Genomic DNA, 22,373 nt, shown 5'->3' with positions numbered 1-22,373 from the left:
GAAATTTTCCCAAAAGTGGGAGAATTATAGATAGGGAATATAAATTCATTGTATTGTAATAAATTTTTTATACCACTATAATTTAATAGCTTATTTATTATTTATTTAAAATTATCAATTAATATTTTTTTTTTTTAAAAAGGCAGCCCCGTCCAAGGAGGGTCGAGAGAAGTCCCGTATCCAAGAGATATGATATAGACAGTTTACCAAGTATAAATGACTATTTTTACGACTCGAACCCGTGAAATTAGTTATAATTGTTTAAATAACCTAATTCTATACAAAAAAGATACAGTTCACTCAACGATTGCCTTTGGGTTCCGAACTCCATATGGGAATAGGAATCCGTTTTCTGAAAGATCCTGGCTTTCGTACTTGCTATATTGTGAGACGGGGGCCAAGGCTCCGACATGTCGATCTGGGAGCAGCCTTTTCTTTTCCTTTGTACTATTTGTAGTTGATAAAGAATAAGCTCTGGAAGCCTTTCGTACCTCCGCCTTTCCCTTCTAGTCGTGGTCACCATTTTGTTATCACCACGTAAGACTACTTCACCAAGTGGGTTGAAGCAATACCAATAGCCTTAAGATTGGAAAGTCGCTTTTAAGCCCAAGTGCAACCAAACTAAAGATCCGAGCCATAGAATTTCTTAATTCTAACACATTCCCAGATTCATTCAATAATCCACGAACTATCGGAAATAGGATTGACTACCGATTCCGAAGGAACTGGGTTCGCCTTCTTTCTTCCTTCCCTTCCACACGGAAGGATCACTTTTCATTTTCTCGTCTTCTCAGCTTGACACCTACTTTAGAACCATCCTTTTCTAAGTACGACAAAGCTTATAGAGGGGTGGTCTTACTATGATAAGTGAAGCCAGGGTTCCCTTTGTTCGGTGTCCGGGGAAGAGAAAGGAATTTATTCGGGAAGGTCTTTGGCACCAAAGAAAGTCGAGAAGCTTGGGACGCAAGGTGGAGCCACTTTGAGGTTCCCTCTGAAATGAGGGATGTAAGGGAGCCACTTTGAGGTTCCCACCTTGGTCTAATTCCATGCCTTATGACGAAAGGGGAGTCGGCGTGGCGTAAAGTGAAGATTGGGGGTGTGTGTAGACTATCCTTGGAAGTGTCTATTCTACCAAACCACGGGACCTCCGCCCCCTGGGAATACCTCTTCTGTGCGTCTTTCTCGTGGCGGGAACAGAACAATGGGCATCAGACTTCATGTAGTTCGAGGTCCTTTTTTGAACCAGTTCGTGACAGGTTCCCTGTTTTCTTCAAATCAAGGACATAACTCGGACGAGTGGGGAATATCATAAACTCAAAGAAGACCAGGGTCAGCCGACCTAGAAGAAAACATAAATAGGTGTTTTCCTTCCTCTGTGGAGAGAAGACAGAAAAAGGATGTTTCCCCGCTTAGGAGGTATCCGCCCCAGATAAACTACCCACCTCGCAGTGCGGTTCGAAACTAAATCCTAAACTTCGGAGTGGCAAAGGAGAGGGATATGGAAAGAATGAAGTAATGAAAGAGAAGCTTCCGACCTATCCTCGATCTCTTTCTCGATGGGGAAAATAGCTAAATGGTAAAAAGGTCTCCTCGGCCGGAGAGCCTCCAGGACAAGGAGACGGAGTCTATCTATCTGCCTAGCTTTGGTAGATTTCCTTCTTCGTTTTCGATGAAAAAAAAATATCGATCTCCGAAAGCGTTTTTCTTCCCCCGCCGCACCTCCCTCCCGATCCGCCGAATCCATTGCTGACTTCACCACGATCGATTCGGTGAAAGGGTTTTGCAAAGTTTGTTTTTTCATACAGGCAGTCATAATGCCACCCACGTCTTTTTTTCTTTTGAACAAGAATCCACTGTCTTGAATGAGTCAAATTATCAGTGAGATTCTGGTAATTTAAAAACTAAGGGCTGATTCCCCCTTCCGAAAGTGCCACAGCTCCTTCTATCATAACCCCTGAAAACTGGGCATTCGAAGCATCAATCTCATATGCATTGGGGTGATCTCATGGAGGGAAAAGCCCTTCTAGACATGGTCACCATTTTGTTATCACCGCATAAGCCCAGGCGCCGGTCTCTAGAAGCTTCTGGAATGTTCAATTTGTATGGCCTCAGTGATGAGAATATTTTTCCCTTTCCTAAGATCCTGGACGTGGTACTGATCCCCATGGGGGTGGTGAAGGGAGAGCCCTAATTGGTAGAAAAAAGCCCACAACCCCTTGGGGTTATCCTGCACTTTTTTTTTGTGCTATTTCATCATAGGATGTCGGAACTTGCTTCTTAGCGCTACGTGGGAAGAGAATTCGGGGACAAGGAACCAGCCTAGCGAACTCGATTTCCCGAAGAAAAGCCCAAAGTGCGGTACACTGAACACCAACCCAAACTCCCTACCCTCATAAAAGATTTACTTAGCTCGCTCCTTGCTCGCGGAGCAAAAAGAAAAGTTTATCGGATTTCCATCGATGACGCGAACCACGGGAGCGCCTAGCGCCCAGAGGAGCAAAGGCTCGGCCAGTGGACTTTTGTGTTCGAACCTCGAATCCGGACCTGTTCGACAAGACCAGATCCATCAACAAACCTAGGTCCAATATTTGCGTGTACGAGCTAGCCATCAACAGACGGACGCTCCGACAGGACCTGGAGCCCGAATAAATCTTCCGATGAGGAGTTTGAAGGGCCCGGAAGAGGAAGTCCTTGCCCTCCTCCCACACTCAAAACACCTCTTTTGTACCTTCGCCTTTCCCTTCTAGTCGTCTCGGTTCACTCTTCACCATAGTAGTGTCACATAAAAAGCTCTTGTGCTAAAGGCTCTCTTACCACAGGTCGCCATTCCATCCTTTTTCGAAAGGGTAGATGCTTTTCTCCTCGATTCATCGAGATTTCAAGTTGACATCTCGAACATAATCCTGTTGAAGTTAAACTTACAAAAATTTGGAGAGAAAAAAAAAAAAAAAAACATAGGGGCAAATCAAGTTTACAAAATGGAAGAAATCACTTGTTTATCTTTCACTTTTGAGCTCATCACATTATACTCTTGGGTGTATCATTTTCTGATTCACACTCTATGCTTTTATGATTACTTACTACTATCTGCATCATTTTTTGAGATGCACTTTGTCCTATGATTACTTATTTGCCCCCTAACGTATATACATTTTTAAAATTATTTTAACCATATTCTTTACAATATTATAAAATATTTTATCTGTTGTCTCTCCATAGTATCTTCAACTAGTTTTTCATCCAAAAAAGCACATCTAATTAAAATGGACTTAATGAATTTCTCATGAGGGGTAACCATTTTTTTCTTATTACAGTTTTTCTCTAGTTTTGAATATTCTCATCTTCTCTTGATAGACTTGTGTGAGTTAGCCTAATATAGAAATGGTCATTGGATCGCCCAAAGACCCTCTCAAGTCTAAAGTTTGCATATCCGCACTCGGTGTTTACTCTAAATCATTCTAATCTATCATAATTTAGTTAAAACTAAGGTGAAATGTGTATTAATTTCTATGGTTAGTTGTAAGCGTACGTGCAGATATGTGTCATATATTACTTTGGTTCAATGGCGGAGCTAAGTGGAGGGAAGGGCATCCAATTCAATCTCCTTCATCGAAAATTTATATTGTACAAATAGCACAACGATTCATTTATTATATGTAAGTTGTGGAATTCCTTTGATACAAGGGAAAAGTCTAGCAAAGTGGCAAATGAATTCATGTACTGCTTTAGATCACAAGATCAAATATCATATGTGACATTTTTTTATTCTTTTAAATCCTGTTGTTTAAATTCTGACTCTGTAACCGCTTAGGTTGATGTAAATACCAAGTGTAAATTTTTATCATTTGAATATGGCCTACTAAATACCAGAACCAAGCAAACTAGCTATCGAGAGCTTAACAACTTCAGGTATTAAGAATATTCGTCGAAATTTAATTTTGAATCATCGTAAAGTAAAAACTAACTGCTTTCTAGTTTTTTAATAAATCCAAACCCCATATTAGCTGTTTTCACATGTATATCAGCACCTATTTAATCAAGCCTTTCAAGTGACGATTTTGCCAATGTGACCAGGAAGTCAATGGTTCAAGCCGTGAGAACGGCATCTTGCAAGATTGTACGTACCCTTATAGTCCGGCCCTTCCCCGGACCCCGCGCATACCGGGAGCTTAGTGTACCGAGCTGCTCTTTTTCAAGTGACGTTTCAGGCCCCTTTGATTCAGGGTTAAGAATTAAAACATGCAGTCAGCTGCCAAAACAATACGGGGATTTGAAGTTGGCATTCCCAGCAGAATTACTAAGTTGTAACTTAGCAGTAAACGAAGTGTCATAGGATAGTGGAACAGAATTAACGCGACACTGACACGAGATGCCAAAATTTGAATACAAAACAAAAATAAAGACAGAAAATAGTTACTCGTTAGTTTCAAGTAGGTTGAATGTACACCGATCAACTTAAGACCCCCTTTTCTTTACACAAATAGCTAAACAAAGTTTCTGATGGTTGTAACAGACAACATTAAGTCAGGTCAGGTCAGGAAGATGTTTTCGGGTTTCACCTCTTTCTCTTGGTAGCTCCAGAACCCCGGCCACCTCTCTTGCCCGAGGATTCAGCGCCTCCTTTCTCCCTGCTGCTACTAGAACTTCCTCTTCCTCTTCCAGCAGACGGCTTCTTTCCACCAGCACCCTTCAGATCTACATTTACTTGGATTCCTGTTGTAAAGCAAAAGCAGATAAAAGGAAAGACGGGAAAGAGTGTTAACAGGTAGGTAGAAGACGGTCAGACGGTAAATACATGCAACGCAATTGTTCTTGAGCGTCACTAACCCTTCAAATTGAGACTCTGAAGATCTGACTCCAACTTTTTCTCAACATCTGCAGAGTTGACCGAAACAAGCAATAACATCATCAAATACTGCTCCAAATTATTCTAAAAGAATTACACCGTTCTATATTAGAGAAATGTCATCACTTTTCCCTAATGAGAAGTACTAACATTGAAATAAGAGCAAATAGAAAATGTTTACTGCAGAGGCACATAGGAAACACAAACTATAATGTGCATGATTTCTTCGCAACCGCTATTGCTACCAAATGTAGAACAACATTTCTTAACTATGGAGCTCATATCGATGGAATTATCTATCTTTAAGATTTTCCAGTCAACTGCTCTGGTAAAATTATTGAATGGCACATTATCATCCTCCCTTTTAATGGGGTAATTTGAGAAGGGGTGTACCTATATCCTCTGTCTCTGATGAGTTCTCTTCATCTTCAGCAATTGCTTCACCATTTTCTTCAGCTAAGCCTTCATCTAGTGGCTCCAGCATCGCTGCAACCCGCTTCTTGGGAGCTTTTTTAATTCCAGGAAGGGATATTAAATCTGCTGTGCGAATAACACGTGATTTGCTTCCTTTGTTGTATGCCCTTGTCAGTGCAGCTTTCACAACAGGCTGAACACCATCCAGTGGATTTGGATGTCCCTGGTGCAAATGCAGTCAAGTCAACACATGAACAGATTTTAAAAGTGCATCAGAGGAATTAGGAGAAGAGATTAAAACAATGGTATACCTTGAATTTTGATATCTCCACAATATTATCGAAGTCATCCTGGCTTATAGAGTATGAATCCATGAAATCCACAACGTTCTCGACAGCTTCATCCTGGCAATAACATTCATAGTTAACCATGCAAACAGATATACACAACGAAATTCGGGTTAAGGATGAATAATCACCTTAGGTAGCAGTTTTAATGGATCTGTCAACTTCTTTGTAAGAAGAGTAAAGTAGTCAAGTCTCAGGTTTGCCCTGAAATGTATGAGAAGATATATTACACAGCTACCACGAATGCATAAAGACTGTTTACAGGCAATGTGCAGGAAGAAGTGGTTGAAACTTTGACTGAGTTCCAAATTTTGGAAGAAAAAGTGTACACAAAACAGGAGAACCCTGCTATAGTAACACTTCAATAGTTTTTTTGTCAACTATTAATTCTTAAACAATTGATTAACACTAACCACGGAAGGGGGCACAGGCAGAAAAGGGGGAATAGGACAAGACATTGCATCGTGGAAACACCAGTCGCTTTAGAAGATTATGTACACAGTTGACTTCATCTATACTTATGCAGGTATTGAAAAAGAATTTTCACAAGTTCTGAATCTAGAACAATCGTCTGAAATCAGGACATGCGCTGTATACCAGATCTTATTATTTGTATTCTGAGAAATAACAAAGAATTAGAAACGAATCATAAGCTGGAGAAAATAAGAAAATACTGAATACATAACAATAAAAGAAACACATGCCCTAATTGAGTGGATAACTGAAGACACTCAGTCTTTGAAAATTAATGTAAGATTACAAGATACAGATCGATGAAATGAACATGTATCAGGTTAGATGAAAAATGAGAAGAAAACTAATATGTCAAACTGAACACGAAAGGAAAGTACCTTCCCAAATATGATTCACGAGAAGCGAGTAGGTGAACATGCAAGTCCTCCAAAATTCGGTAATTCTTTCCCATTGTAGAGTTCTTTCCTAGCCAGCCACCAAACCTATTAAAGTTGCGTTCTCCCTGCAAAATTTAACCCTCACTTTAATTTCAGTCGTCTCAAATAAGTCCTGATTGGATGAAAATTAAAATATATTCAAGTGAAAACTCCTGGAAAGCTAATAAATGACAGGCAAAGAATTAGAAACCATAAGATGTAAAATATACTGAGACCACATCTCTGGAAACAGCTCACAACTTTTCGACATCTAATACCAATACTGAACCACCTGTAATTATCTAATGTAGAAAACTACTAGTATAACATGATGATCTCTAGACAAACTTAGATCCAGCCATCAGATTTGAGAGAAAGGCACAACATATTGTGCTTAAAATGAAAGCAAAGCTATGCATTGCTCAGCCATCAGATCTTAGAGATGGAGAATAAGAAGCACCAGTCACCTGCTCAAGAGTCTGCCTCTGTCCATGCAACAACGAAGCACTACAATGAGGTAGGAAAAAAAACAAGAAATTATATAAGTAGCCAGCATTATAAGAAAAAAGTTTAACTTAAATGCAACTGAACTTGAGAAGCTTAGAAATTGTCTTACGGAATTATGCAAGACGAAAGGCAACCAGCTGGAGATAGTTGCCACTGCTGGTATCTACGAATCTGTACATTTATTAAATCACCATTTGCAATAGAGTCAGCAGCACGCGCGATTAGGCTCATCCGCTTTAAACCATCATCATCTTTGCCAAGAGAACTTGGCTTGTAATTGAGATAGTTCTCCTGCCATCACATGGGGAAATCATTTTACCAAATAATATGGAGGCCTACTCATAAAATATTTTAAACCATACTGATACTTTCTCAGAAGCTTTTCAATCCTACTATACCAATGTGAAATCGATACAAAGTCAATTTTTAGCCTTATGTTGTGTATGACTCGTTTAATGAGGCAATTGATATGGCATAGACGGTATAAACGACAACCAAGAACAATATCAAGTAACAGAAAGAGGAGGTACACAGACTGCTGACAAGCATGATCATGCCCCAAAAAAAAAAGGAAAAAGGAAAAGAAATAAAGTAAACCATCTGAAGCATACAGTCAGCTTTTTAGCATAGATCCTAATGCAACACTACCCAAACATCACACAGAAACAACGCCCTTCAGCACTTCTCAAGCAACTGTCTTCTCTCGAACACAATGAAGTTCTCAACATGTGGAAATATAGCAATCTAAAGAACACAAATGAGCATGTAAGACATAAATTATGGATGGAAGCAAGACCATTAAAGTAAACACATATCCCAAAGCTACCATATAAAGCAGAATTTCTAGAGGATAAGAACAACTAACCAAGAGAGCTTAAATATACTAGCTTAAAATAAGATACAAGATTACTGCATAATGGTTTTTTCGGGGCATGTCATTATAAGTTAGATCATCAGGTACCAAACTTGGAAAATTAATCCAAAAGAGAAATTAATTAGGAAATAAAACATGGAGTGTGAAAACTGAAAAGAAAAAAAGAAAACAGCAAAGCGATCAGTTCCAATTGATATTATTCTACTTGAATGAATACACTCCATTCTGCAAGGTCTCAAAGTGATATAGAGAAAAATAGACAGGGACATATAAAAGGAAAATTAACTCAGACGAGAGTAAATCTCAAGCACAAATAGTAACCTTATGGATCTAGAGTACCTGTATAAGAAGCGGGACAAGATCTAGGTCACTCATACTTAGATCAATTCTTCGATCTATTTTCAAGTTCTTGGCATTAAAATCAAACAGCCTATAAACACAGGAACAAACATAACTGGTCAGTAAAAAAATCATATTTATGTCGAGGCCTGAGCGTGAAAGTAATTATCCAATGTGATAGCAGTGAATGCTGTAGTCAGATGAAAGTACTAAAGTGAGATCCTTTCTTTTTTTAGTGAGATCATTCACTAGGCAATGCAAGCTATTTTATGGCAGAATTTGAAGTAAAAGCAATAAAAAAAAAGAGGAGTCCATATCTCAAGAATGTGTAATTTGTAACAAACTGCAATATCCAAAGCAAGTGACAAATATACAAATTCTATCAGAGAACAGTGTTCAAAGAAGCTGACTACTCAACTCTATACTCCCATAGGATAAGTTATAGGGGATCACTGCTTAGTTTCAAGCATACTGGTATGCTGAATCTTCTTAAATGCCCTCCGCATTCCCACCCTCGAAAGCAAGCAAAAGAAAATGCTTCTGCTTTCTTCTTTGTTAAACCTCACTCCTTATTTCCCATAATCCATTCTCACCCACTCTGTCAAAATGAAGATTCGCATATAAAGCTGAGTAAGGAAAATTGACATCCACCTCTTTCAACTTATTTCCCATGAGACAGAGTTATACAATATGGATCCCGTAATGAATTATGGACAACAAGTAGGAAGGTGGCTAATTAAATGATATTGCGGATTAGTTTTAGGTGCTTTTATTCCAAATATTACTAATTTTTGATTAAGCTGCTCAACAGCATATAAGGTAGTGGAATAGTCACTACCACATATTTGGACACAAAGCAACTACAAAATCCAACGTAGTTCAATCCATATGTGGGGAAAAATTAGACATCAATTTGGTAAAATGCTAAAAGAGAGGTTGAATCGAAGACATGCATACAGTTCGACAGCTTTGAAGGGTGAGATGTCTTCATCCTTTGAACTGCTTAGAAGGCGCTGTCTTATATCATCGTATTGGATCACAGACTTGGAGAGACTCATGTATTGCAATTGATTTAGAGCCATACGCATATCGCCACCAACACGTTCTGCCAATTCCTCAAGAGCAATCTATAAAAAGAAATAGAAGAAGAAAATCAATCATGAATCTCAGAAAGTTTGCAGATGGATGCCCAGACAACAACCAGTGTTATAAATAGCGCTCGCCTCAGCACTAATAGCGTGAGGCGAGGCGAGGCGAGGCGAGCAGCCTGCGCTATTTTGGTTCTGTTGCGTTGCGATTGTAAAAGGCGAGCGCCTTTGCCTGCGTAGCGAGAGGCGCTGGCGTTGCTTTTTGAAAATAAAGAAAGAAAAAGGCTTAGATATTTAAAAAAAAGACCAACGACTTAAAACATTAGGGCTTGCAGCGATTTCATGTTTCTTTCTTCTTCAACCTTCTAACAACAGAGCAGCCAAGACCACCCAGCCCAGGTAAGCTTCTCTTCTTCTTCGACTTCCTTTCTTCTTCTTCTTCTTCTTCTTCTTCTTCTTCTTCTTTCTTCTTTCTTCTTTCTCCTTTCTTTCTTTCTTTCTTCCTTTTCCTTCTTCTTCTCTTCTTCTAACTATTTTTTTTGCTCTGTTTTTTGTCGAGCAACAGTGCAGAGCAGAGAGTCTGTTGCTCTGTTTTTTGTAGTTTTTCTTCTTCTTCTGACCTTCTCTTCTTCTTTCTATTTTTTTTGCTCTGTTTTTTGTCAAGCAACAGTGTAGCAAAAAACAAAACAGAGAGTATGTTTATGCTCTGTTTTATTTTTTCGTCTTTCTTCTTCTTCTGATCTTCTCTTTATTTTTTTTGGCTCTGTTTTTGATTGAGCAGCAGTACTGCACCCTGTTTTTGCAGAGGCAAAGGCAGAGAACTTCTAACTTCAAACCTGAAATTTCCTCCTTTTTCAGTTATAGAGTAGAATTAATTGCATATTGTGAATTGATATATTTATTAATCTATTATTGTTATTGAGTTTTTAGTTATATATATAATATTTTAGTTTTTTGTATAAATTGTCGCTTCACATAAAAAAGGCGAGCGCTTCGCTGCGCGCCTATCGCCTCAGTGAAGCGGGCCCTCGTCGCTATTTGTCGCTATTTGTCGCCACACGCTATCCAAAACACTGACAACAACAAAGGACATGTTTTCCGAATGTTTTGTAGGTGCACCACCAAATTATACATGCTACCGACAAATTTAAGCAGGAAAGTACTCAAACAAATATATATTGACACAAATACACGTCACTATTTCCACAAGAAATAGAAATTGAGATGTTTTAATTGAACAACTAGGGATTTACTTGCATAAAACAACTCATATTTTTGGACATTCCTTACTTGATCAGAAAAAAATGAACTCTTACTTTCTCCACAACAAAATTCATAGGTCTTCATCTTGGTGTTTCAGATCTGGATTACTTTACTACATGCACTTCAAGAAACCAGCCATATCAAACTAAGTACAACAGTCCACAAATGTTGACAAGTGAAACCAATTTTCACATTTTATCGGGGATGATGGCTTTTGAATGCGATAGGATAGTTCCAAATATTACTAAATACATTTTCTTCAACATGTAAGAAGAACTTATGCAAGTTGTTGAAAGAGAATAAAACCTCATTGACTTGAAGGCCTTCAGCATTTGCCACTTGCTTTAACCTCTTTGCCATCTGTCAAAACATACTCTCACTATTAGCTGTAATAATTTCAACAAAAAATTTCACCTCTTATATCTACTATAAAAGATCCAGCAAGGAACACCAGAAACATTACTGGAGCTAAGGGTAGCTTGGATCTTGTCCATAACAGGACACTGTGGAAGGTACACTGACTAGCATAAGTATATTGCATATATTCATTAGTGTACTGCATAATTTGGAGAAATTCAGCACTAAAATATAAATCAAGTAAAGATAACTAAGTGCAAGAAGAATATGCCATCTAACAATTCCTTCTTTACTTATACCATCCTATTATTGCTCTTACCCAAAGAAGGAATTGTTAGATGACAAGAATAACTGTGGAAATGACCTGCTGTTTAGTCGGTTTTCGGAAGACAATTGGTAAGCAATAATTGACAAGGCTCTTCAATTTCTGACTGTAGCGATCATTACAAATGCAGATAATAGGAATTTTGGATAACTTGATGCTAGCAATAAGATCGGCAACACCACCTCTATCTCCAGCAGACATGCCATCAACCTCATCCATAATCAGAACAGTCTTCTGATGGTGCGATCTGCAATCATCAACATGGATTATGGCATATCATACTTCTGATACAAACATTCAAGAGAGTAGAGGTTTACCTGCCAATATTAGCACCTAGTGATTCATTGCTAACTAGTTCTTTTATGGAATTAGCAGTACTACCACCAATTCCTTTCTCAATTTTTGAATCAGCCTTTCCACGACTATCACTAGCATTTACCTAAACAAATAAAGGTACTGTTATATTAATCCAACATCCAACAGGAAAGAAAGAGTAAGTGAAAAATGATTAGATGACAGTTCGAGAATTTTCACCATTTAAAAGGAAAATACCTCGATAGTTTGGAAACCCAGTAGCTGACTAACCACCTTTGCTGATGTAGTCTTCCCTATACCCGGCATACCACTCAACAGAACTGCCTTTTTAGCACCAGAGTCATTCTGTTTTTTCCCCTTCCCCTTACTAGCTGCATTTAGAAAATGCTCATCCCAGCTCTCCAGCCAACGCTGAATCTGTTCTACCTGATCGTGCACCATATAGAAAGTAAAGTTACTCCAGGTGATATCTTTTAATTCAGAAGTGTAGCCATTAAAGAAGAAAGCAACATAGAAGAATACCAGTGACTTATTCCCTATTATGTCTACAATAGCTTTGGGCCTGTATTTTTCTGTCCATGGTAGTGAAGACTCTTTAGCTTGGCCTTTCCTCTTGGCAGGAGATGCACTAGGTGTCAATTCTTTGGCAGCTAAAATCTTTGTGGCAGTGCTTCCAGTTCCATCACCTAAAAAATGACATTGCCGCATTTTAGGCCATGAAGGCTCAAAGTCAAGAATGTGAAAGTATCACTTCAGTATAAGAGGCACCAGAAACACAATGCTCAATTGTCTAACGGACTTGACATTCCCCATTTTTCACGGTTTCACCAATCTAAAAAAAGAGATCAGATGCATTTTCTCCTACTGTACATGGAAGTAAGCTAACATCACTCAGATGTCTAGTCTATGTACAGGCTGCTCCCTTCCCCGTCCAGGATGCCAACCACGTTTCCGTTTCTACATACACCACTCAGCTATTTAGTGTTTCTTCTATCCGATTTTGTGTGGCACACTTTCCATGTTAATTTATCTTGAAAAATCACATCTCTGTATTTGGAAACTCATAAATCTTATCATCACCATTTTACCCTTAATAGCATGACTTGTTGGGACCCAGTTGATATAAAGTTCAAATATTTATGAGAGGAATATGAAAAGACAAATGGATCTCTCACCACCTCACTTAATTATTTGATAGTCGGGTAATTTAGGTACTTTCAGCTTACGTCTCAACAATCTTCCTTTGTTTCATAAACTTTGTGCTCGGTCAAACAGCCCCCCACAAAATAAGATGGAGGGATTATATATTAACTTTCAGCACTTATATCCCTATTACCTTCAATACAGGAGCCTAAATTGATGTATATACTTTTTTTAGAAGGAAATACTTTTAGTTCTGGTGCTTTGTAACAAACAAATTTTGTGGCAGAAATCCAGAGTTTTTAAAAGCAAAAAGCGCAAAAAAGCGACAAGGTCCACGAGCTTGAAGCGAAAAGCGAGAAGTGAAGCGCAAGCTTCTTTGAAGAGAAGAGCACAATTTACTAAAGATGAAACAATACCAAACATATACGAATTTAGTATTATAATAATCAAATTGCAATGAGAATAACTAATTTCAAGTATCCACTATACAATAAAGTTGATATTAATCCAACTACTCAAAGTTGTGATTCAAAGAATCAACCGCTTCTCATTTGGGTCATTTAGTGTGTCAAGTTTAAAGCCACACTTTTCCAAAGCGCATGGCTTCATCCAGAAAACGATAACCCCCGCTCCGCCATCACTTCTTCGGTATAAGCGACAAAGCGATGGCTTTTTTGTGCAATAGAGAGGAAGAAACATGAAATCATATTTTCATCCATTTTTATGATGGCTAAACAACTTTGGGATCTGCTTCTGGGGCTATTTTGGGCTTAAATGGGTGATGCCAAAGACTGAAAGACTTGCTATCACGTTGGGAAGGCAATGAAAGGAATGCTAGGTGCTTTGTGTGCAAAGCAAGTTCAATATACAATTTTAAGGACAGATGTTTGTGTTTACTGGCTTTATGGTGTAGGCCACAGGATGTATATGATGTGCATAAAATGATAGATTTCATTAGCTCATTAAGGAGTAACTTTATAGAGGAGGTCCTTTCTTTTGTTCTTTTGTAAAAGGGAGAGTCTACTTTTGTATACACCAGGCACCATATTAGTGCTGGCAGGCTATTATCATTAATTAACCTTGCCAACTTACTGACCAAATAGAAAACTGAATCATTAGGACGCAAAGGTGGATTTCCAAATGGAGTTAGTCCAGCGTTCTTCTAACATCGTAACCTTGCACCCCTGGGGTTTTGTTAATAACATATACCTATTGATCAACCCCAAAAAAAGATTGGTAGTCGTAGGAACATTATACCTTTTTTTTTAAATCAGTTAGTGACATTATACTTTTTGTACCTTAGTACAACTGACAGCACATCTCCGTGCCACTTTTGAAGGATTAATACTTAAAACAAGCTTTCACCTTTTCCTTGCAAGCCTTGACTTATCAATAAAAAAAAATTGCCATCTAAAAGCTTCTAGCATTGTCTTTTCTTATTGAATCAATTCTAAGAGTCTTAACTTGCACAGTCCTAATTAGAATGTAAATGATGGTTTTTATGGTCCCAGTCATTTATATGGCAATGGAAATTGCTGATACTGTTTTCTTTTTTTTGGATCAAGAAAAATATTATGCTATTATTTCTTTCTGTAAGCCATTCAGACTGTTTGGCATTCCCAAGTAATTCTTGTTTTCAAGAGTTCCGTCCACAATATACCCAACATTCTCCTACTTCTCTTCTTTTTGAAGTGCATACAGAACTTTAGAGGCACTGTTCAAAAATATCATAAACCCATTCATCTTTCATTTAAGAATGAGTACATCACCAGAAATAAACAAGTCATTGAAAATGAAAAGGGAAAGCAAATGAGTCTTAGAATTACTTGTATTTTGTGAATTTCTCTTTGCAGGAGAAACAACAGTGTCCACCGATTTCTTTGACTCGGGTTGTGTAGCTGGTTTTGATTTCTTTGATGACCGGATCATATTGAACAAACCATCCTCAGTGAGAAATGCAGTTCTAGTTGCAAAAGTATAGGATACCAATATTAGTTCAGGAACCAAATGAAAAAGGAAAATGAGAAAATGCATTGACATTGGAAACAAACCCGAGTTCCTTGGCTTTAGAGGATTTCCGTCCCTCGATGTCTTCATCGCATAAAAGATAATTCTGCAACAGAACAGCGTGAAAAACACCGTAAAACAATTAAGTTTAGCAAAAATTTATAAGCACGGACAATACCGTTTTCTTGCTAACAGATCCTGTGACACGACCACCATGGCGTTTAATCAAATCCTCAGCTTCTTCTCTTTCTAAACTGAAAGCATGAGAACCAAATGAATGTCTAGCTTTATATTTACAGATCCAATACTGAGAGAAGTTAAAAAAGGTAACATATAGACGAAAAGACTTGGCCTTCTACATAGTGCATCAGTTGCAGTGAGTCTTACATGCTTATAAGCAATAAAGATATTTATGCAAATACATCCCTGGGTTTATCCCCATAATATCTCTTCAAAAATTTACAAACAGACTCAATGAGGTACCTGTCCAGAGTTCCACTAATTACAAAAGTCAAACCAGCTAAACAGTTTGAGGCACCTTCAGGAACTTCCTGCAAAGTGGAAAGACCACAATTTTATTAACTCAGACAACTTCTTGTAAAAGAAATTAACTTCAGCAACGCTTCTACCTTTTCCCCCTTGTGAGGAGGGTCTTTTCTTTCACCAAAATTCATGAAACCGCCCCGTCCTCCACCGCCTCTGCCTCGTCCACCACTTGGTGCTGCAGATGGTCCTTTACCACCACGGCCTCGTCCACCAGATTTGGTGTCCTTATCAGCTGAGGCATCATCATCACTTTCATCAAGAGGGATGCCTTTTCCACCAGTCTGAGCTGCTCGTCCACCACGCCCTCTTCCAGTAGGTTTGAGATCAGATTTTGTATCCTTAAGATCATCGTCACTTTCATCACTGATCACAGACTTCCGTGCAGGTCCCCTTCCAGAGCCACTTGCCGACTTTTTGGTGGGAGTGGCACCTCTGGATCCCATTGCAGATGCAGGCAGTACAAAGTCATCGTCATCCTCAGCTTTGTGAATTCTTTTCGCAGCTGGTGGCTTCTCATTAACTGATGAACTTCCACCAGCATTTTGAGCTTTTCTTTTTGCTGATACTGCCTCTACTTTTTCTTCTTTTGCCTTCACCTTGTCTGTAGCAAAATATTTACTAGTTTTCCTTCTGCCGGCAGTCTCTTGTCCCTCTTGTACCTAGTGTCCATTAGATGCAATAAATAAGATTAACAAAACAAAAGAGGTTGTCGTCCGTAGGTTCTCAAAGTTCAGAAATTGCATTTGATAATCCAGTAGAAACATTCCACCATCTCAAAAACTCTACCTACTAGCTAAAAACCCCAACAATGAGAAAATAACAATAAAAAGCTAAAGATCAACAATATTCTACAGGACTTATTGATGGTGACCAACTTTTATTTTACTGCATAAGATAGAAACAAGGAGTTAAAGTTCAGAAGTTTAGAATTCTTAATATAGGTGAAAACACTAAGTTTTCATGGTAGTTCCGAATGATCTTCAGATTAGTTCATCTCCCCCTAATTTTCTATCATACTTTGTATAACCCTAATGGTTCTAGGAGCAGCTGAAAGAGCCACTACCTAGAAGGCGAGATTTGCCAAGAGTCTTGATGCTGAAGTTTTTATCAAGCACTTGACATGTAAGATTTTCCCAGAAATAAGTAATCAAGATATCCTTCTCTATCTTAAATGGTTAGGTAAGCGATGAACTAAATCACGTGCATACAAAAGGAAGAGCTCAAGAGCTGAAGCCAGCAGATACAGCCATATATGCAAATTATTTGCAGATTTTATAGTCATAACTCAAAATAGTTGGAGCCATCATTCAACAACGTGAAGAAATACATAAGGAGCAGAATTGCAGGTGAAGGAAAGGCCCCAAGTATAAGAGAGAAAGACAGAAACTCTCTAGAGTAGATTCCTTTCCACTATTTCCCCTTATCAAGTATATTTCTTTATTCGATATGTATATTGGTTATGGATGGGTAGAGTTAAAAGCTATAAAGGTAAAAAAATGTCAGCTTTCAATGATTTTCTGGAACTACTAGCGGTGTCCCAAACCCCGAATTGGTGTCAGTCTCAGTTCTGGTGACTAACTGCCCCTGAAATTTTGACAAACCCCACAGGGATTGTTACCATTCATTCTCTTTCTTTATAGCTCATGTTTGTCTTAAAGTGCTTCAGACCTTTCCTGACACTAGGATGGTAAATTACATGAACTTATTCAAGTTTTAACAAAGTTAAGAGCGGCAGCTAAAATGAAAAATTACACCTAGACTTGATATCATATTTCACTTTCCGTCTTTTCCAAGCTTTACACCTTTTTCTTCCCTTTTAAACGTGTTTAGCTATTTGCACCCAATCCACAAGAAGAAAAAAAAACATACCAAGTAAGGGGGAAAGTAAATCTATTCTGACTCATCTGTTAGATTCATAGATTTGTTGCTTTCATGTTTCAAAAAAGCCACTCTAACTAGTAATTTGTTTCTCCCTCAAATGACGCCATTCCATTTCTTTCTTTCGGTTGCTCGTTAAATAATTGAAGTAGAAGGCCATGGTCAAGGAAATCGATAGAAAAGAAATTAGTCTCAGGAAATCTCAAAAAGAAGCAACAAGCCAGCCCCACCATTCCAGGCAATCGGAACAGGTTCCAAGAAACAAGAAATAGGTAACAACATTATCAAACACTTAAACCATACGAGAGTGCAACGAGAAAGTAAGTGAAATCGGAAGAATGATCTAGATACAAAATACTTACCAGGTTTTCTGGAGAAGGCTTTTCTGCTGAAGGCTTTTCTGGAGCATTCTTGGACATGCTCCCATTACCCGTACCTTTGTCATGCTGCTTCATGAACCATTTTCTGATATCTGACTGTATTACACAGAACTATACTATCAAACCCTTAAAACCATGCATCTCAAATTCCAAATATTTGACAGGCACAAAATTCATCACATACTTCAATCTGGAAATCCCAGAAACTACAACTTAACACTTGCCATATGCTAAGTGTGTGTTCTTTTACTACTGTGTATGTGTCAACAGTACGTGCTTGGTATTGAGGACAAGTTGAATTGTCTCAAAGTACAAAAATATAATTGTGTATGGAGTTTAAGATACTAGTATTTATTATATAAGTAGTGGATGAAAATGCTGAATAGTACTTCGATAGTTAGTTAGGTGGAGAATTAATTTGATTTAATTAAGGATTTTAAACTCTGCCAGTGTGAGCTTGCTCACATTGTTGCCGGTCCCAAGCCCAGATAAAGGAAGAAGGTTGCGGCAGTCTAGCAGCCAGCACAAAACTAGCCAAATCATGATTAATCTTCATAATAAAGGGAAGATTTTTGGTGGAGAAATTTTTTGACTTTGATTTATTTAAGCATTTTAAACTCTATCGGCGGTCCCAATTCCGGATAAAGGAGGAGGGTTATGGTAGGTCTAGCGGCCAGCATAAAACTGGCCAAATCACAATGAATCCTCATAATACAATGGAACATGTACAGTGAGTATTCATATAGCAAACCTCAACTTGTTTGGGACTGAGGAGTAATTGTTTATATTCCCTCCACTTCAATTTATATAACACACTTCAAATCAAATGACACTTTTCTATATTTGAAAATAATTTAACTTTACACTTTCCATTTTACCCTTAATGAGAAGCTTTTATAGCTAACAAATGTTATGAACTCACAAAGCTTTTACTCTTTAAGCTTGTAGGACACACAAATTTCAAAAGTCTTTTTTTTTCTTCTTAAACTCGGTACCAAGTCAAACTCCGTCATATAAATTGAAACAAAGGGAGTATTTTAAAATGTGGGAAAAGTTAAAATTGGTAAAATACAGAGAAGATTAACATGGACATGCACATAATCAAGAAATGGACAGAATTCCATATAGTAAAATCTTACCCACTAAAATTATGCAAAACAATATTGTCAATTGAAACAAAAAAGTATCAATAAACTGAAACATGAGTAGTAAGTACCATTTTTGTGACTTGTAACAACACCCACAATCTTCAATAGGCAATGCCTTCTTCAATTTTCGATTTATTTCAAAATTCCACCTAAAAGAAAAATTGAACAAATGTATGAGCAATTTCGTTATACAAACCTCAAAAACGACATAACTGCATGAAGAAGATTTAAAAAAATGACACGAACATTATTCAATGCTGCGAAAAGGGAAAAGCAAGAGCATATTACCAAGCTATGAATTCGCCGGCGGGGAGTAACCGACCATTCCCGTCAACGTAGCCCCGGTGTAGGGTTTAGAGAATTTGAGACTTTGATTTTCGACAGGGGTTTTACTGGTTATTTTGAGAGAGTTTTTTGTTTTTTTTTTTGGCAGCTACTCGGCTGGGGTTACTCGGAGATGAGATTTTTACACGCCTAACATTAATTTTAGTTTATTCCATAAATAATAGTAATTGTTTTTCCAATACTAGCATATTGTAAAATTTATGCAGAGCATTAATGAGTGAACGGAAGACATAAATTATGGGATCTACTTTTAACCTTACTAGTTTTAATGTACGTGTGTTACATGTGTGTGTCGCGTCAATTAATAAATATATTATATGTAAGAAGAACAAATTATTAAAAAAATAGAAATTTATATCAAAATAAATTAAATATTTGCTTAAGGAAATAATTTGTAAAAGATGATTAAAATTTTAATTGATTTTAAATTTTACATATTAAGACTTCTGACATGGTTCAAACAATACATATTGATAAATAAAACTGATTTGAAAATCATAAATAGGTAAATATTAGGAAAATTAACACATGAAATAATTATAGGTGTGAAATAATTTAATAAAATATAATTTAAACAATCAAGAAAATATTTTTGTATGGAAATAAAAATAAAGGATCAAAATTAATCTTGCACGATAAAATTTTCCTTGTACGATATAGGCACAAAAAATTACACGAATATATAATATTTTTTGTCTTTCGTTAAAATGAAACTTACTTTTTACTTTTTATATTCTCTTATTTTTTCTTAATGTATTTTATTCTTATTTAGTTGATCTCGAACTCCTAAATATTAGGCAATAATAAAAAAATTACTTGATTTTAAAGTCCTAAATATTGGAAAAGTAACTTAAATTACATATTTGTCCAATGCGAAATTTATTTTTAAAGGGTAAAAAAGACGAATGATATTGTAGATGAGTGCAACTTCTGTACTAATAAATATGTAATTGTAATCGTTCATCATCATTTATCAATTGATGAGATTTCTGCCATTGACCAATTATTTGTTTGGTTGGAGTTACGTTCTTATTATTAAAATGAATCTTTCATAACATTAACAAACTCACCATCTTTCTACCTATTTAAAGGTTCTTGATTACTAATAAATATCTCATCCATCTCAAATTATTTGTCGTATTTCTATTTGATATGCCCTTAAAAAAATTAGTTAGAAGGAATTTAATTATTTTACCCTTATTTATATCTTTAATATAATCTATCTTTATTGAACATTTACTTTATTTATGTGCCATCTCCATCTTCAAGAACAATTACTACTAAGGATAAAGTGGAAAAAATTAATTAATTTTGTCTTGAACTTCTAAAATGACAAATAATTTAAATTATCTATTTTTAGAAATTACGATAAATAATTTGAGACGGAGGAAGCAAAAATTAATTCCCTTATATTAGTCGTATATTGGCTTTTTTTAACTCTAATTCCTCATCTAGCTTTACTTTTAGGATAATTAATAGTACTGGACAAAAAAAAAAATGGACGAATCAATACTTTAAATTAAAAAGTAGTATGTCTTGAACCCAAATCTAACGCTTAGTGGTGACATATTTAAACTTTGAAATTTGAATTCCTAAAATGTATTTTAACGTAAAAAAAATAGTTCTTAGATTTGATTCCTAAATATTAGGATTTTGAATTATAAAAAAAAATTCTAGTTTATTTAAATGTCCTAAATATTGAGATTTTCTACTATAATAAATAAAGTTTTAGTTGATTTCAAAATCCTAAATATTAGAAAATTAATAAAATAACTATTTTATTCAATGTGAGCTCTATTTTTAATGGGTAAAAAAGGCGAACGACATTTCGTTAAGGGCATTCGTGCTTCTAATCTAGCATTGATTGATGATTGATGAGTAACGGCTTTGACTTTTCGATTTTTTCAAAAATCACAATTAAGTAGTAGCTAATTTCTCTCATGTGGAGCCTTCAATATTATAATTGAATCTACAATAAATCTTTTCCCAAATCTTTTCAACTGAGTTTTTCTTTTCAATTATTTTCTCATCTTGACATTTATTTCTTTCTCTCTCACACAACTTGTATTATTCAAAGTATATTACTAGCAAATACCTTACCAAAAAAAAATCTAAAATTTTAATATGCCATAAATATGTGTATAGAAATTATTACAACAACATAATGTATACAAATATATATGTTATATTAGTGAAAAATATAAATGAATATTGATGATATATATTTAAATATAAATAAGAGTATAAGCAACATATGTACATATACATGATTTTCCTTAAAAAATACATGATTTATAATGTACATATATCTCAAATATACATTATATTTTTCACATAATATATATATTTTATTTCTTTCAGAATCTACGATATATAATTTCATTAGAGTTATGTTATATATATAGCCCATGTATATTTTTTTTTACCGGTAAACATTCCAATGTATGGAAAGTAGAAAATTTGTTATGGAAAGTTTTCAACATAAAAATAGAAAAATATATTACGTTATGGAATGAAATAGTTTCTAACCATTTAAATGTGTTAGGGAATGGATTGGTTTCAAGAGAAGATATATGAAAAGATATTAGAAAGTATTAGGAGTATATTTAGTAGTAGCTTAATTGTCGCTTGAAATTTATTATTATCATATCATAATTTATTGGAATCTGCTATATATAAAAATATTTTACTGCCATACTTGTTAATCATTAACCGATGCTATTCTTTTGTATTATATTTCTAATAGTCAGGCTAGTAATGAAAGTTTTAGAGTTTCTGCCAAAATAGAAGTAATTGGGCTTAGATCAGTGCAAAGGTCCAAGCCCAATAAAGACAAATTGGTATTGGATTGGGCTGTATGGCCCGGGCCTTTGGATAGAAAATAGAATGGGCTAGCAAGTTTTCAAACTGCTAATTGAAAAATAGCCAGAATTTGCAAATTCAATGAAAAATAGCCACTATCTCATGCGGAGATAAAATCTAGACAAAAATACCTTAGCTAAAACACAAAAAGTTCCAGCATAATATGTTGGATTATGGAGCTCTTGCATATAAACTTCCTACATATTATGTTGGAACTCCAATATATTATGATGGAATCTCATATGTAAAAAAAAATTGAACTCCAGCATATTATGCTGGAATTTTCTGATTTTAAGGGTATTTTTGTTCAGATTTTATTTTTGCAAAAAATATTTATTAAATTTCGATTAGTTTTGAAACTATAGCTATTTTTCAATTAGCAGTTATAAACCATGCTATATTTTATTTTTTCGCTCAATTGAAAGTAAAGAAAGAAAGAAGGACAAATTTTCTTTTTATCCCCTAAAGTTTTGTTTAAAATTTTAAAACCCCCGATTTC

The 22,373-nt window shown here is 36.1% G+C and overlaps 1 protein-coding gene across 2 annotated transcripts; it reads right to left on the bottom strand.

Annotated features, from left to right (window-relative positions):
• Positions 1-4,335: 4,335 nt before the first annotated feature.
• LOC107761191 (replication factor C subunit 1) lies at positions 4,336-19,143 on the bottom strand. 2 transcript variants are annotated; one of them, XM_016579379.2, is made up of 24 exons: positions 18,956-19,121; positions 18,736-18,816; positions 17,502-17,615; positions 15,345-15,920; positions 15,199-15,266; positions 14,894-14,969; positions 14,760-14,821; positions 14,535-14,671; positions 12,088-12,251; positions 11,803-11,991; positions 11,568-11,689; positions 11,290-11,497; positions 11,032-11,124; positions 10,875-10,928; positions 9,175-9,344; positions 8,218-8,308; positions 7,114-7,295; positions 6,965-7,004; positions 6,459-6,583; positions 5,739-5,811; positions 5,572-5,664; positions 5,240-5,483; positions 4,828-4,875; positions 4,336-4,713 (listed from the first exon to the last, which is right to left on the bottom strand). In XM_016579379.2, the coding sequence occupies exons 2-24, from the start codon at positions 18,736-18,738 to the stop codon at positions 4,556-4,558; spliced, it is 3,090 nt and encodes a 1,029-aa protein (XP_016434865.1). In that variant the 5' UTR covers positions 18,739-18,816; positions 18,956-19,121; the 3' UTR covers positions 4,336-4,555. The 2 variants fall into 2 exon arrangements, with proteins under 2 accessions (XP_016434865.1, XP_016434866.1); XM_016579380.2 differs by lacking the exon at positions 11,032-11,124 and having other exon boundaries at positions 18,956-19,143.
• Between the last annotated feature and the right edge of the window lie 3,230 nt (positions 19,144-22,373).

This window comes from Nicotiana tabacum, chromosome 18 (assembly GCF_000715075.1).
Source record: "Nicotiana tabacum cultivar K326 chromosome 18, ASM71507v2, whole genome shotgun sequence".
In the NCBI taxonomy this organism is placed as follows: domain Eukaryota; kingdom Viridiplantae; phylum Streptophyta; class Magnoliopsida; order Solanales; family Solanaceae; genus Nicotiana; species Nicotiana tabacum.
The sequence above is the reverse complement of the archived record's forward strand: the minus strand, read 5'-3'. Positions and strand labels throughout refer to the sequence as shown.